Source organism: Cannabis sativa, chromosome 6 (assembly GCF_029168945.1).
Source record: "Cannabis sativa cultivar Pink pepper isolate KNU-18-1 chromosome 6, ASM2916894v1, whole genome shotgun sequence".
Classification (NCBI taxonomy): domain Eukaryota; kingdom Viridiplantae; phylum Streptophyta; class Magnoliopsida; order Rosales; family Cannabaceae; genus Cannabis; species Cannabis sativa.
In genome coordinates, this window is record NC_083606.1 from 4,218,402 (window position 1) to 4,234,324 (window position 15,923).

Below are 15,923 nucleotides of genomic sequence, written 5' to 3' on the forward strand. Positions count from 1 at the left end.
ATTAACCATTCATAACATGCCACATCAGTATGATAATGAGTACTTTGTGCATAATAGTAATACTCTAATTAATTATTAGTGTTCCTAAGTGAAATAAATTTGACTTTATTTTGAAGGGTATTTAAAATTTTCTTTAAAATAAATGGATGGCAAGAATTAATTTCATACTAATTTGTCTCTTTGAGTTTCCATAAATTTGTCTACCCTTATATTATATAAGATTAATAGTATTTTGTGTTTTATAAAAATTATTGATTAGACTATTTATTTTGTTAAATGATTAAATGGATCATATATTTTTCAAAATTATATAAATAGGACCTAAAGCTTAATTCTTGATATTTTTTTAATATAATCAACTTAAAGATAATTCCTATTACGAACAGATGCAAAAAAAAATGTAACTAATTTGTAATAATAATTTAAGATGAGATTATGATTAAATTTTATTTTGACAAAAAGAAAATAGTTTAGGATACTATTTAGTATTATTTTAAAAAATACAAAGTTTAGTTTTATTTTATAAAACAGAAAAATTAATTAGTAACTTTTACAAAAGAGAAATGCTAAAAGACATTAGTGGTGCCTAACACCCTCTTATGTGTTAGTATCGTTATTGGTCCAACTAAGTATCGGATCTCATATAGTTTAATATAATAGATTTTAGGGAGTATCGCTAGCCAATCACAATGTGACATGTCGAGAAGATGCTAGGCACCACTAGTGATTAATGGCAATGCTCTTTACAAAATACAGGATTTAAAATGTTATTACCTTGGTGGAGATTTATATGATACGATATTAATGTGATTGGCCAACTCGACCAAAACCATATATCTCTTATCAACTTCTAATTCCTTTTTTCTAAAATTGGTAAAAGTAATTATAATGAAGATCAATAGTAGCTCTAAAACTAACAACAAAAAAGTAAAAGATAAACACACAAGCACGTTAGTTGATATGTACACTACTTAGTGTTCCATTCATATCCATTCAAGATTGGAAATAATTAGAAGATCTTACATAAAATTTATGATAAAAACTCATAAGTGTATGTGAACACTTATAGATTATTTGGGACAAAATTTTGAAAAATTGGTATTTTATTTGAAAAATGAAATGAAATTCAAATAATATTTTTTTGAAGCCTTATTAAAATTAGGGAATTTTTCATTTTTACACTTCAAACCAATTTTTTTTTTTGTTTGTATTTTTACTGAATTTTACATAGAAATCCCCTATTGCAACTAGCGCTGCAATCTAAATTGTAACAAAAAATCGTATAGAAACTCCTTTTGCAACTAGTGTTGCAACTACTTTAGAAACTCAAACCGTAAATTTGAAGAAAAAAAAAAGTTAAAAAAATAGTATATAAGATAATTCCCCTTAAAATTATTAACAAAAAAAAGTAGCTGAAAGGCCTTGGTCAACAGTACATCACCCTAAAAACGGTCTTGTTGTGTATCTAAAATTTTTACACCATAATATCAAATTTGAGCACATATTTTGGGTGCACATATATCGTAATTTGATTCAAAAATATAAAAGTCTAATATTTATATTTCAAATTTTAAATATTATTGTTTGAAATAATGTTAAAATTTTAAAAATAAAACAAACATTATCAAGGAAAACAGTATATATTAAAATAAAATATTCATTTCTAAAATATATATTAATATAGTCTTTTTTTTTTTGGCTAATATATTCTAAATTTAAGAAAACAATCAAAATTAACAATTATAAAATTCAAATTCAAATCAACTCAAATACAAATATAACTTATTAATGTACATTCAAAAAAATGGACTTTTTCATTTTTACACTTCAAAACAGTTTTCTTTTACATTTTTACGAAATTCTACATAAAAACATCTATTGCATCTAGCGCTGCAAGCTAAATTGCAACAAAAAGTCGTATAGAAACCCCTATTGCAACTAGCTCTGCAACTACTTTAGAAACCCAAACCGTAAATTTGAAAAAAAAAAAAAAGTTAAAAAAAATAGTATATGGGGTAATTCTCCTTAAAAAATTGAAAAATGAAATATTCAGTTTCTCATTTTACACTTTTTTTTAATATACTAATAAGTTTTTTTTTTTTTTGAAAAATGCGTTTATAAATAAAACTGAAGTTAGACCTCATGGTCATTACAAAAGATATTAGCAGGTATAGTAGATATCTCTACCATGCCCGTAACATTATTGGCAAACGCCCATTTGGCCACATTATGGGCCACATAGTTATAGTTTCTAGAAATACAAGAAAAATTACAATTAGTCATAAAATTAGAGAGGAGCTTGCAATGTCGCACATAGTTCTCAATCCCCCAAATAGAGTCATCCCTTTTAGGTTCTTGATAACAATCTCTGAATCACTCTCCACCAACACAAAAGGAGGATGCAAAGAGACTGCCGTCTCCATGGCAAAAAGACAGGCCGCAACTTCTCCAGTGAGTGGGTCAGTGAAGTGTCCATAATGTCCATAAAAGTCGACACTTATCATGTTCCTTAAAACTTAGGGGACTATTTAGCAATTGTGTTTTAAAAAGAGAGGTTTGGAAACAAAAATTTAAATTTTAAATGTGATGAATTATTTCAAAGAATATAATTGGTTGTGATGTGATTTAATATTTTTGAGTTTTAAAAAAGTAACTTATGATTGGTCGAGAATCTCAAAATAAAAAAGTAAAAGAATATTTGAAAAAAATTTGGATTCAATAATTTGAAAATTTTAAAAACATAAAATTGTTGTTTTTATTTTTGTAGCCTAAAACTTAAAATTATATTTTTGATTTAGTTTTTGAAAATACACTAACAATCAAGTATTTTTAGGTGGATCCTCACATTTTAAGTTTTTAAAAACATAAAATTATTTTCAAATCTTAAACCAATCAAATCCTAAAATACCCTACGTATATACTCTGGTCAAGGATAGAGACATGAAGACGAGTGTAACATCCCCGCTTCAAGCCTCCATTGGGTCCTTACACCCACGGAATAAATGGCTCTTATACACGAGTACGTCACTCTGGCTGCTTCCCAGATTGATGACTGACCCTACAGACCAACACGAGTGTTTTCAGCGTGCTTTGTACTCACTCGCACGCATCCTGGGAAAACTTCCCAGGAGGTCACCCATCCTTGAAATTGCTCCCAAGCCAAGCACGCTTAACTGTGGAGTTCTTTCGAGATGGGCTACCGAAAAACAAGATGCACCTTGTTGACATAGGTAGTACCAATCAATCCATTTAAGCTCTCTTCAACTGTGTAGTCCCATACCTACACAGTCTCAAAATCATCCCACTTGACCTTCCCCAGGCGGTGTGGGATTGCACAGCTTACCCGGTATTTCCCCTTACGGATCACGGGACTACTGACTGTCACAATCACCCCCCCTTACGGGGTCCGACGTCCTCGTCGACCACACTTCCGGCTGGGTCAAGGCTCTGATACCATTTGTAACATCCCCGCTTCAAGCCTCCATTGGGTCCTTACACCCACGGAATAAATGGCTCTTATACACGAGTACGTCACTCTGGCTGCTTCCCAAATTGATGACTGACCCTACAGACCAACACGAGTGTTTTCAGCGTGCTTTGTCCTCACTCGCACGCATCCTGGGAAAACTTCCCAGGAGGTCACCCATCCTTGAAATTGCTCCCAAGCCAAGCACGCTTAACTGTGGAGTTCTTTCGAGATGGGCTACCGAAAAACAAGATGCACCTTGTTGACATAGGTAGTACCAATCAATCCATTTAAGCTCTCTTCAACTGTGTAGTCCCATACCTACACAGTCTCAAAATCATCCCACTTGACCTTCCCCAGGCGGTGTGGGATTGCACGCCTACCCGCATTTCCCCTTACGGATCACGGGACTACCGACCGTCACAATCACCCCCCCTTACGGGGTCCGACGTCCTCGTCGACCACACTTCCGGCTGGGTCAAGGCTCTGATACCATTTGTAACATCCCCGCTTCAAGCCTCTATTGGGTCCTTACACCCACGGAATAAATGGCTCTTATACACGAGTACGTCACTCTGGCTGCTTCCCAGATTGATGACTGACCCTACAGACCAACACGAGTGTTTTCAGCGTGCTTTGTCCTCACTCGCACGCATCCTGGGAAAACTTCCCAGGAGGTCACCCATCCTTGAAATTGCTCCCAAGCCAAGCACGCTTAACTGTGGAGTTCTTTCGAGATGGGCTACCGAAAAACAAGATGCACCTTGTTGACATAGGTAGTACCAATCAATCCATTTAAGCTCTCTTCAACTGTGTAGTCCCATACCTACACAGTCTCAAAATCATCCCACTTGACCTTCCCCAGGCGGTGTGGGATTGCACAGCTTACCCGGTATTTCCCCTTACGGATCACGGGACTACTGACTGTCACAACGAGGTGGACAGTAGTTCCCAAAACACTACAAAAATCTTACTTTTAGTCACAACAAAATTTCATTCCTACGTTGTGACTAAAAATTTCGTGACTAAAAAAATTAGTCATAATAGTTGATGTAACTAAAACTAAATTAATGACAACTTGTAACTAAATATTATGTTTAGTCACAAGTACATTTTTTGTTGTGACTAAAAATCACATTTAGTCACAAATTTTTTTTGTTGTGACAAAAAAGTTGTCACTAAAAATGGATTTTTTTTGTAGTGAAAATTAAAATTTGAAATGTATATATGTATTTTAATTAACCATAACATATATTTTTTACTTAAAAACAAGTTTGTGGTTATTACCTTAATAACATGTTTACTATTAAGTAATGGGAATGAATGGTATGGGAGTCATTCACATACATTTGTTTACTTAATTTATTAAATTTAGAAAAGAGAAAACTTGATTAAATAAGGCAGAAAAGAAATGGAAAATTTTCCCTACTAATTTTCTAAGGAATGCCATTAAGAGTAATGACTTTTATTTATTTTTATTTTATTTTTGAATATTAAAATTATAATGATAATTTTATCCTTTAAAATATGTCTTATAAAATAGCTATCATATATTATAATTTAACTCCAAAGGGTAATTTAGTCAATTTAAGCATTTCGATTACGTTTTTTTAAAAAAGTAAATAAGATAAATTACTATCATTTTATTTTCAATCAGCTTTAGTAACAACATATTAAAAATATTGATTTCAATTATTATTTATTTATTCCGTTATATTTCTTTATTAGTTTATTCTGATTACTGTACAGTCAAAGTGTAAAGTCAAACAAATTTACAATATCACTTTTAATTTAATTTTGGGGAAAAAAAGAAGGAAGAAGGACCAGAGGGTGCTCTACAATTTATATTTGGGCTACACCTTTTGAGTGACTAAAAGATCACATCTGGCTTCTATTGTTGGGCCTTTATGTTGGGCCTTATCATTATGGAGGTATAGGTTATTTTTAGGTGATTATTTTACGATTATTTCATAAATACCTAAAAATAATTAATAGAATAAAAAAGTTTATATTTTAATGGATCTATAGTTTTTTTTTTTTACATTTTTATAGATTTTAAATTTTTTTTTTAACAAAAACAGTGCTATTCTCTATTGTTTACGTTGTTACTACGGGAAAGCAACATGAAAATAACTTTTTTTCTAAAAAGTAAAAAAAAAAAAAAAAACATAATTTGTAAAGATGTAACAATACAAAATCCCTATAACTGTAAAAAAAAATGTCTGATTTTAAGTACATTGTGTAAATCTTCCTTTCACAAATTATAAAATAATGTAATATATTTCTAATTACATATTGCAATGTGGTGAGTGTCGAGAATTTACACCATTAATGGTAACTAGTTACTGATTTGTAGGGGTGTACATCAAATCGCTCAAACCGTCCGCACCGCAAAAAAAATGCGGTTTGAAATTCTTCGCGGTGCGGTTGCGGTTTGAATTTTTCCCAAACTGCGCAGTGCAGTGCGGTTTGCGGTTTTGAATTATTAAACCGCGATTCAAACCGCACCGCACCGCATCTTTTAAAATTTCAATTTTTATATTTATTTTATTGAGCCCAACCCAAGCCTATAAATCTTAGGGCAAAATCCATAACTCTTCACAAACCCTCTCTTCTTAGCAACAAACCCAAGCCCATACATGTGTATTAAAATTTGGAGTTGAAAGTTTGTGTTTGTTTTATTTTTAATCTATTGATGTAAGTATGTTAGTTGTACATTTATATTGTTGTTGGAACTTAATTAGTTTCAAGTTTGTTATTTTGATTTAGGTGTGTTGTTGAAACTTTAAAAAGATTATTGATTTATTGTTGTTGTTATAACTTTTATTAGTCTCAAGTTTGTTGTATTTTCTCAAGTGTTTTGGAATAATTATATTAATGATAGTTTAATTATTTTATGATGATTTCTAAAAAAAAAAATTGTGATAGTTCAAACCGCAAAAACCGCACCGCACCGCAGCATTTTTTGCAGTGCAGTTTTTACGGTTTTTTAGTATCGCAGTGCGGGTGCGGTTTGGAAAATTGGAAAAACCACATGTGCGGGTTGGTTTGAAAAAATGGTTAAAAACCGCACCACCCGCACCGCGAACACCCCTATTGATTTGCAATAATTTAAAAGGTAAATATTATTTTAGACCCTGTATTTTGTAAAAGTTACTAATTGGACTCCCAATTTTGTTAAATGACATAATGGACCCTGTATTTTTCAAAATGGTAAAAATAGGACCTGAGCTTAATTTTTGACAATTTTTTTTTAATATAATCAACTTGAAGACAGTTCTTAACATGAACAGATACAGAAAATGTAAACAGTGTTGTCATAACACCTCTAGATCGGATTATTATTAAATTTTATTTTGACAAAAAATCAGTTCAAGGTCCTATTTATACTAATTTAAAAAATACAAAGTCTATTTTGTCATTTAACAAAATTAAGAGTCTAATTAGTAATTTTTATAAAATATATAGTCCAAAATAGTATTTACCCTAATTTAAAAAATAGTTTCAAACTGGTAACTGGTTACTATGTTGCTAAAATACAACAAACACAACACAGCAAGAGAAGTTATTTTTTTCTTTCAAATTTACAATAGTAACTAGTTGTTATTATGTCAAAATTTTAAAAAACAATAAGTGATATAATCTTTAATTTTAAAATATATATTTAATTAATTATTATTATTTCAAAGCAAGGATAATCCCAAAATAGAGCTTTCAGAAACTTATTCTATCTCAAGGATATTTTCGTTTTCTTTTGATCCCACAAATTTACTATCATCATATTAGGAAAATAGAAGAATTTATTATATAATTCTTACAATTATTTGTGCTAATTTCTTTTATAAAAAAATGTATATAAAATAACAAAGGGTGGTAAAATTAAAAAAACTAGTAGATTAGTTACACAAAACTATAATAAGTTGAACAATTAGTATAAAATGTTTTTACCATTTTTATTACAATTTAGGAGGAGAGTCCAATATAAATTAAGAGAAAATCTTATGCAAAAGTTTTTTTTTTTTTTAAATAAAAGGGTACTCATCATAAATTAAAAAGCGATTAGACCTCACGGTCGTTACAAAATAGGTTTTCCGGTAATGAGGGAATCGGAATAGAGCCGAACATCTGGTGGGTGAAAGCTCACTTAGCCACAATATGGACAACAAAATTACAAGTCTTAATATTATGCAAAAGTTCATATATAATTCTTCTACCTCTTTCCTTGCATAGTCTTCAGACTCATAATGATAATGGTTTATTTACTATAAATGATCAATTGAAAAAAAAAATCCTTATTATATGGCTTGTTTAGTAACAAGTCTTGTTCTTAAGATTTTCCTCAAGATTTTTCCTGAAGGGCTTTTTGGGATTTCTTCTATGAAAAATACCTTACTAATTCTCTTGTAAAATACCACCTGAAATATTTCCACAAAATTAAACCAATGTGAAATAAAATAAAAAATGTTAATAATAATTATTTGTTATACTATTTTAAAGAGTGAAAATAGAATTAATGAATATTTGGAAAAAGAATAATGCAACAGATATGTTAATAAAATCTAACAATTAAAATTTTTGAGCATTTTAAATGGATTTTTTTTATCTTTCATAATTGTTGGGCAATATAATATTGAAATGTTGGTCATGCAAGATATATATCTATGATTAATTAATGTTTCTATTGGCACCCATATTTGTATAAAAGAGAATTAAAATATTTATATAAAAAAAATTGATATCTATAGCTTATTTATACTTGTATTTGTGTAAATTTACAATAAAAGTATGATTGGAAACAAATAAAAATTATTATGAAAATATGCAAGGAGATAAAAAAAAAAGTGGGATGATAATTGATGTGTGTGTGGTAATGATATAACCTTTCAACTACTAAAATAAGATTAATCAATATGAATTAAATGCATTAATTTTATTAGATAACTATAATTGATGTGTTTATTATTAAGTCATTTAATCTATAAATTTTGTACTAAAAATTAATTTTACCTGTTTTGAGATGTATTGTTTGATATCATCCTCAGTGATTTTTGAACCATTTGATGTTACAACAAATGCAACAGGAACTTCTCCTGCAGCTTCATCTTTCATTCTGAATTATCATACCAAACATTAATCGTCATAATATTTTTATATACTAGAATACGTAATGTTCGAAGGAATGAAAAACATAAGAATATGAATGAGAACAAAAATATCGTTATTAGCCAAAAGAGAGTACTTACGGAACAACAGCAGCATCAGAAATGTTGGGATGGGCAATGAGCAGGGACTCGAGCTCGGCTGGGGCTACTTGAAAGCCTTTGTATTTGATGAGTTCCTTTAATCGATCGACAATGAAGAGTTCATCGTCGTCGTCAACAAACCCTATGTCACCGGTGTGGAGCCATCCTTTTTCATCTATAGTAGCCTTTGTGGCCTCGACATCATTCAAGTAACCTGAATTTTACAGTCCTTTTCAATATCTTATCAACATAAAATGCACACAATTTTTCTTTTTCACCAAAATAATTAGTTAAAGAAATATGATTAAATACTAATATTCAAAATTCTATAATAGAAACATCACTTTTCTCTTTATTGACATAATTTTAGCACTTATAAAAATTATGATTTTGTAATTATGAGAGGTACTCTATTTATTTTCGATTTTATTTTTTGAATAATTTATAATATTAAAAACGGGATTCAACTATTCAGTTGTACTGGTGCAAAAAGAAACAAGCAAGCGTAAAACTGAATGTTTAAATTTTATTTTTGACATTATAAATTATTTAAAAAATAAAAAAACGAATAGAATTTCTGTTATAACTATAATATTAACTATCAAATAAAAAAATTAGATTATAAATTTTTCAAAATAACCACAACATAAATATAATATCCTTACTAATAAAAACAAAAACAACGTCCGCACTATAATCATGTCCAATGATTATAATATGAGATATTGTCATGTTAAACAATTTTGTATGTATGCACATACAAATTATATACATTAATTTATTTCGATGTAAAAAATAATTCAACTAATGATGTATATTTAGGAAAAGTAGATTGTTATAAGATCTCAAGCATAACCGTGGCTATAAATATGTGTGTATCGTGCTAGTTCGGTCTATTTTTTTCGTATTTTTTAAAATACGAGTAGTTCCATGTCGGACCATAAAAAAATATAAATCGTGTCGTATCGTGCCATAAAAAATATGGGTCGCGTCGTACAATAATTTTATAGGGTCGGCCTAATACGACCCGCAAGTCCAATAATTAATTGTACCGTGCTCGAATTTGTATAGTGCATGCTTTATTTGGGCCGATCCATATTTTTGAAATAGACCAACCTATTTATTATATGGAAATCCGTGCTCTATATTTTTGTATTTATATTACCATTAATGAACTAAATACTAAAATATATGTGTATTTTATTATTTTAGTTACTTTTATATTTTTTTTTCAATAATAGTTACACACAATCATATAAAAGATAATTATAATTATTATAGTTTGAAATATTACTATCATAATATTTTTCATTGTTATCATTATCAAATTATTGGACAATTTAATATGTTGCTTCAAACTAATCTATTCATGCTTACGTGTCGTGCTATCGGGCGTGTCGGGCCATATCGTGCTTAAACTCATATTTTTTCGTGTGGTAGCATACCTAAGCCCATATTTTTTCGCGACGTGCCTTGTCGTGCCTAAACACATATTTTTTCGTGTCGGGTTGTTTTCGGGCTCGAATTTCGTATCATGTCAAAAAATTTGGTAGCATAACTATGATCCTAAAGTGGTGATGACCTTACGAAAAAGTCCAATATTACATGCTCTAAAGTCAACTGTATATATATATCTCCAACTCCGAGAATGGATTCTCGCCCTGAGACCTTTTAGTATAAATCTCATCAAAATTAGGGATCGAACCAATAAGCTCTCAGGGCCGACCCTAAGGTGAGGTAAGCAAGGTGTGTGCCTTAGGCACTCCAAGTCCCGAAATTATAAAAAAAAAATATTAAATAATAAGAAAATACATCAAAATAGTGATAGTATAGTAGGAGAGAATATTACTTTAGAGTAGGAGGTTCTGGAACTCTAAGATTCTTGGAAAACATAAAGTGTTTTGGTGGTGCATCCTTTTGGATGCTCTGCTTGTGAAAACCATTGTGGCTAGACAGATTCAGGAGGATATTTATGCCCTCTATGTGAGTTGAGGAGTGAAACCTTAGAACACTTTTTCTTATCATGCGGCTCGGCATACTATTTTTGGCACTCATCTCCTTGGGGTTTGATTCCAAATGTGAACAATGTAGGCAGGTGTGTTGGGAATGGGTTCAATTTATTTGGGGCCTCGATTGGCTTGGTGTCAGTATTAAACGGGACATTCCTTTATGCCTCGGTGGTGGTTGACACCATTTCAAAGGCTAGGAATGAAAAGGTTCACAACCAAATTGTTCATGACATTTCACACCATACTGATGTTATTGTTGCCTCCTTCAGCTAGTGTCATTGTTCGTGATTGGGACCCTCCTCCGATTGATTGGTTTAAAATTAATTGTGATGTTGCAGTGGGGCAGGACTATATGATGGCTGTTGCGGTGGCTCATAACCACAACAATAATATTTTTTAGGCTTTTTCTAAATCTCTATTGTTCGTAGATCTTTTGTGCGAAGAGGCGGCAACTTGCTTTCTTGCTCTGGAGATGGCGAAGGACACTCACCATAGATTTGTTATTGTTGAGCCAGACTCGACTCTGAGATTGTGGCGGACTCTTATAATAGTGATTGTGTGAGATGGGGTAATTATATTTATTTCTGTAAGAAATTCTCTAATTGTTGTTTTCACAGTTTGTTTTCTAAAATGAGCTGTGTTAGAAATGGTTTGGCTCTCAGGCAGGGGCGGATATAGAGGCGAGGTGCAAAAAAATCGAGAAAAAAAAAATATGTGTATTTTGGTTAGTTACAATATATATTTACAAATAAAAGTGATATCTATGAATATAAAATAAGCTTTGGTATAATGGTAAAATTATTTCATGCATTTAAAGGAAGTCATGAGTTTTAATAGCATGTTAAAAAAAAAAGAACCCGCTCACTTATAAAAAAAAGTATCGTCCTCTTTTAACTTAAATCTTAGATCTGTCAGTACTCTCATGTATGCTAAATGTGCTCTTGAAAGAGCTATGTAACGTTTGTGTCAATATTTCAATATAGCTAAGTTTATTTCAACAAAAAAAAAAATGCAAATTTAATATTTTTATATAAAAAAATAATGATAAATATAATTAGGTGGTAGGTAGTAGTACCTTTCATGAGTTGTTTACCCCTAATGCAAATCTCTCCAGCTTGGTTACGTGGAAGAGACGCGCCAGTGTTAGGATCAACAATCTTCATCTCAGCATTCCTAACGACTGTACCACACGTGCCGAACTTGGTCGGAAACGGCTCCTTTGCAAATCCCAAGCACAACGAAAGACACTCCGCCTCTGTCATACCATATCCCTATCATTTTTAAACATCACACACCAATTACATCTCCTCATATCATCACCCAATCTCACCATATATATTATTTTAGAATAATGCTAAAGGTGTCAGTGATGTCGAGTACCCTCTTGTATGTTAATATTGCTATTGATCTAACTAAGTATCGGGTCTTATATAATTTAATATAATAACTTTCAAAGAGTATCGCTAGCCAATTACAACGCGACATGTCGAGAAAGTGCTAGGCACCACTGGTGTCTAATAGCAATGCTTATTATTTTAAAGGATATTATAAGAGCATCTCTAATAGAGAGCTATAAATATAGTATATTACCATTTTTAGAACATTTTACTAAAATTCAATTCCAATAATGATTTAAAATGTGTGTTAAATTTGACTGAAGCTAAAAATTATGCTAAATTTGACACAAAAAATAGCATGTGCTAGATAATTTTTTAATTTCCTATTTGTCACTCATTAATATTATTCATTAATAAAAAATATTTTTATATTTATAAGTTAATAAAATAATATAAATAAAGTTAATGTTTTATATTTTCCATGCGTATTAATAATAATATTGACTTTTATAATTAATTTGTACTTTGTGTATTGGAGCACAAATATAAAAATTGGTTCAAATATAGCTTCATTATATATTTTGGGCTAAATTTAATTCAAAATATATACCATTCATTAGAGATGGTCTAAGAAAATAGCTTTTAAACAATATCGCTAACCAATCGTGACGGGCATCTATAATAAGTGATAGGTATCACCGGTGTCCAATAACAATACTCAATGAAAAAATTGTCCCTCCTATGTGTTAATATCACTATTGGTCCAATTAAATTTCGAATCTTATATAGTTTAATGCAATAATTTATAAATTGTTCAAAAAAAAATTTAAAATTTATAAAGATAATATTATAACTATAATAAATATCATTATAAAAAAATTAAAATAAAAATTTCAACATATATTTTCAGGGAAAAAAAAATTGTAATAGAAAATTAATATCAATATACTCTTTTTCTATTTATTCATTTAATTGATTATTTCTTATTACCCTTTTTAGTTGTCAAATATTGTACTTCTAATTTTATAAGGACTCACTACTTTGTTAGAGTTTTACAATATCATTCAAACAGAAATATAGTATAGTTTTCATATAGTATTGATTGTTTAATATTGTTTTATTTTTCTCATTATTTTGTAGAATTTGATTGTTTAACTTTGACTTATGCTTTTTTAAAGTGTAATTAATCTTTCTTGTGATAATGAATTAAATTTTTTTATTAGATAATATTGTTAGTTAATTTTTTAGAATTTTCCAAGTCGTCTTTAGTTTATATTTGACTTACAACACTACAATCAATAAGATTGCTTTGTGCATGAACTCAAAGTAGATGGTAAACTAATTTTTTTTTTATTTTACACAAAATGGTGAACTAATTTAGATTTATGAGATATTAAATTATGATTTTTCACATCAAAAGCTATAATATAAATAGACATACACATGAAAAAATATTTCATATTGATTATATATTAGTACAGTAGAACTTTTATTCAAGAATATACTTAGGTCTAAGTAAATTATATTTTAATTGAGAGATTATAACTAAATAGAGTTACACTAGAAAAAAAAATTAAAAAACTAAAAAATATCAATGTAATAATAATAACAATAAATAATCATTAATACTATATCATAATAAAATTATTTTAGAGTAAATATAATGTTCATACATGTATTATAAGTTGAAATAAAATTATTAATTTTACATAAATAAATTTATAAAATATATGTATACATTTTATTAAGATGTAATTATTTTTTTATATAGATGTATACTTTGTTAATACGAGACTTAGAAAATGTATAACTAATTACAATTTAGAGATTATTTTTATTTATAACTGACCCAAATTGGGACTTGATTTTTTATAACAAATTAGAGGTTATTCTTGAATAGAGTATTTTTAAATAGAGGTTCTACGGATAAGTTATTGATGATATAAAAAATTCAAACAATTATTAAAATCATTATTTAAACAATTTATTACATACTTACTTTAATATTTATACACATGCAAAATAATATAAAATTAATTTTGACATTTTAAATTATCCCTAATCTTTTTAAGAAATTGTTCGAGCTCCCTACAATCATATTATACATTAAAACATATCCATATATAGTGGAAATATATATACTTATAGATAATGATTGAAAATATAAACTATACCATAACACATTAATCATTTTAAATAATTGTTGGACTTGACAATTGATGCCCTATTTTGACATAATGTACTTAGTGACACTTTAATGATTATTATTAAATTTTCATTGTAATCAACTTAGGAAATCTTTGGTTGTATAGATGAAAAATTAATTAATTATTATAATTAATAAGTAAAATTAATTTACCTGTCCAAGTGTGACATGAGGAAATTTTTCCTTGACGGCTTCCTCAAGGTCTTTACCCATCGGGGCTCCACCCGACATGATGGTCCGAATCGACGACAAATCGTACCGGTGAAGATCCGGGAACTTAACAACCGACAAAACGATCGGCGGAACGACTGGAGCAATTGTGACCTTGAACTTCTCAATCAATTCAACCATTTTTTTCATCTCAAATTTCTCCATAATCAATATAGAGGCTCCGACCCGAAGTCCACATAGCAAAATAGCATTAAGACAATAAATGTGGAAAACGGGTAAAACGCAGAGAATCACGTCGTTTTGATGAAAGTGCCAGTTAGGATTATCACCATCCACTTGCTGAGCGACACCTGTCACCATAACTCTATGAGTCAGCATCACACCTTTGGGAAGCCCAGTCGTTCCAGACGAATAAGGCAACGCAACGACGTCGTCTGGCTTAATCTCAACATCAGGAATTTCGCTCTCGTCAGCTTGCGTCAGCACCGAGAAATGGAGATACTCACTCTCATCCGGCGGCGCGTCGACGCACACCACCTTTATTCCGTCACCGGTAAAGTCCCTAACTTTGTCGATGAACCCCGATAGGGTAATAACCAGCTTGGTATTCGACGCCGCCGCTTGTTTGGCCACCTCCGCCGCGGTGTAGAACGGGTTTGCAGTGGTGACGACGGCGCCTATGTGCGACGCGGCGAGGAAGGAGTAAACGAATTCTGGGCAGTTGCGGAGTAAGAGCATGATGACGTCACCTTGTTTGATTCCGAGTTTGTGAAGACCGGCGGCGACTCTACGGGAAGTGAGGTGGACGTCGGAGTAGGTGATAATTTGGGCGGTGGCGGAGTTGATGAGACATGGTTTGTGGTTGAATTGAGAGAGGTTTTGGAAGCAGTAGGTGTGGATTGGGAGGTGGTCGGGGATGTAAATGTCTGGAAGTTTTGATCGGAAAATGAATTCTTCTTGTTCATCACCATTGTTGTTGTTGTGATTCTCTTGTTTCATCTCCATTTTTGTTTTTTTCTAAAAGCTAAAATTGTAACATTTATTGGTATTTCAAATCATTATATTTATTGTTATGGGATAAAATTTGTAAGCTCATAAATGTCCAAAAGATAGGGTCCAACTCACACACCCATTGTGTAATAAGTGATAGGCTAATTAAGAATTTTTTCTCCAAACTTTTAGATATACTAAATTATGTCTTTTGAACTTTTTTGGCTGTTAAAAATTCTCCTGAGATTGTTAAATTTAAGAATTTTTGTCTAATTTCATTCAATTTTACTGTTTCAACGATTGTTTATGTACTAAAACATGCTCCCCAGACTTTAAAATCTACCAAATTATACCCTCAAACTTTGATATGTACTAAATCATGTCTCCTGAACTTTCATCCATGTTAGAATTTTTTTATTCAAATTAGACAAAAGTCCTTAAATTTAACAATATTAATAGTTCAGGGGGAATTTTCAACGGCCAAAAAAATTCAGTGGACAT

The 15,923-nt window shown here is 30.5% G+C and overlaps 1 protein-coding gene across 2 annotated transcripts; it reads right to left on the minus strand.

The window, feature by feature from the left end:
• Positions 1-7,394: 7,394 nt before the first annotated feature.
• Positions 7,395-15,923, minus strand: LOC115694777 (4-coumarate--CoA ligase CCL1). Of its 2 annotated transcripts, XM_030621866.2 has the most exons (5): positions 14,415-15,923; positions 11,794-11,989; positions 8,710-8,923; positions 8,474-8,576; positions 7,395-7,881 (listed from the first exon to the last, which is right to left on the minus strand). In XM_030621866.2, exons 1-5 carry the CDS (start codon positions 15,435-15,437, stop codon positions 7,762-7,764), a joined length of 1,656 nt encoding a protein of 551 aa, XP_030477726.2. In that variant the 5' UTR covers positions 15,438-15,923; the 3' UTR covers positions 7,395-7,761. The 2 variants fall into 2 exon arrangements, with proteins under 2 accessions (XP_030477726.2, XP_060972878.1); XM_061116895.1 differs by lacking the exon at positions 8,474-8,576.

What these genes read in the sequence shown, in the direction of transcription:
- LOC115694777 (XM_030621866.2), bottom strand. Translation starts at nt 15,437, where the DNA reads ATGGAGATGAAACAAGAGAATCACAACAACAACAATGGTGATGAACAA. An exon ending in CTCATGTCACACTTGGACAG is followed by an intron (nt 11,990 to 14,414) that starts GTAAATTAATTT and finishes TAAAAATGATAG; the next exon opens with GGATATGGTATGACAGAGGC. An exon ending in TCTGATGCTGCTGTTGTTCC is followed by an intron (nt 8,577 to 8,709) that starts GTAAGTACTCTC and finishes ATGATAATTCAG; the next exon opens with AATGAAAGATGAAGCTGCAG.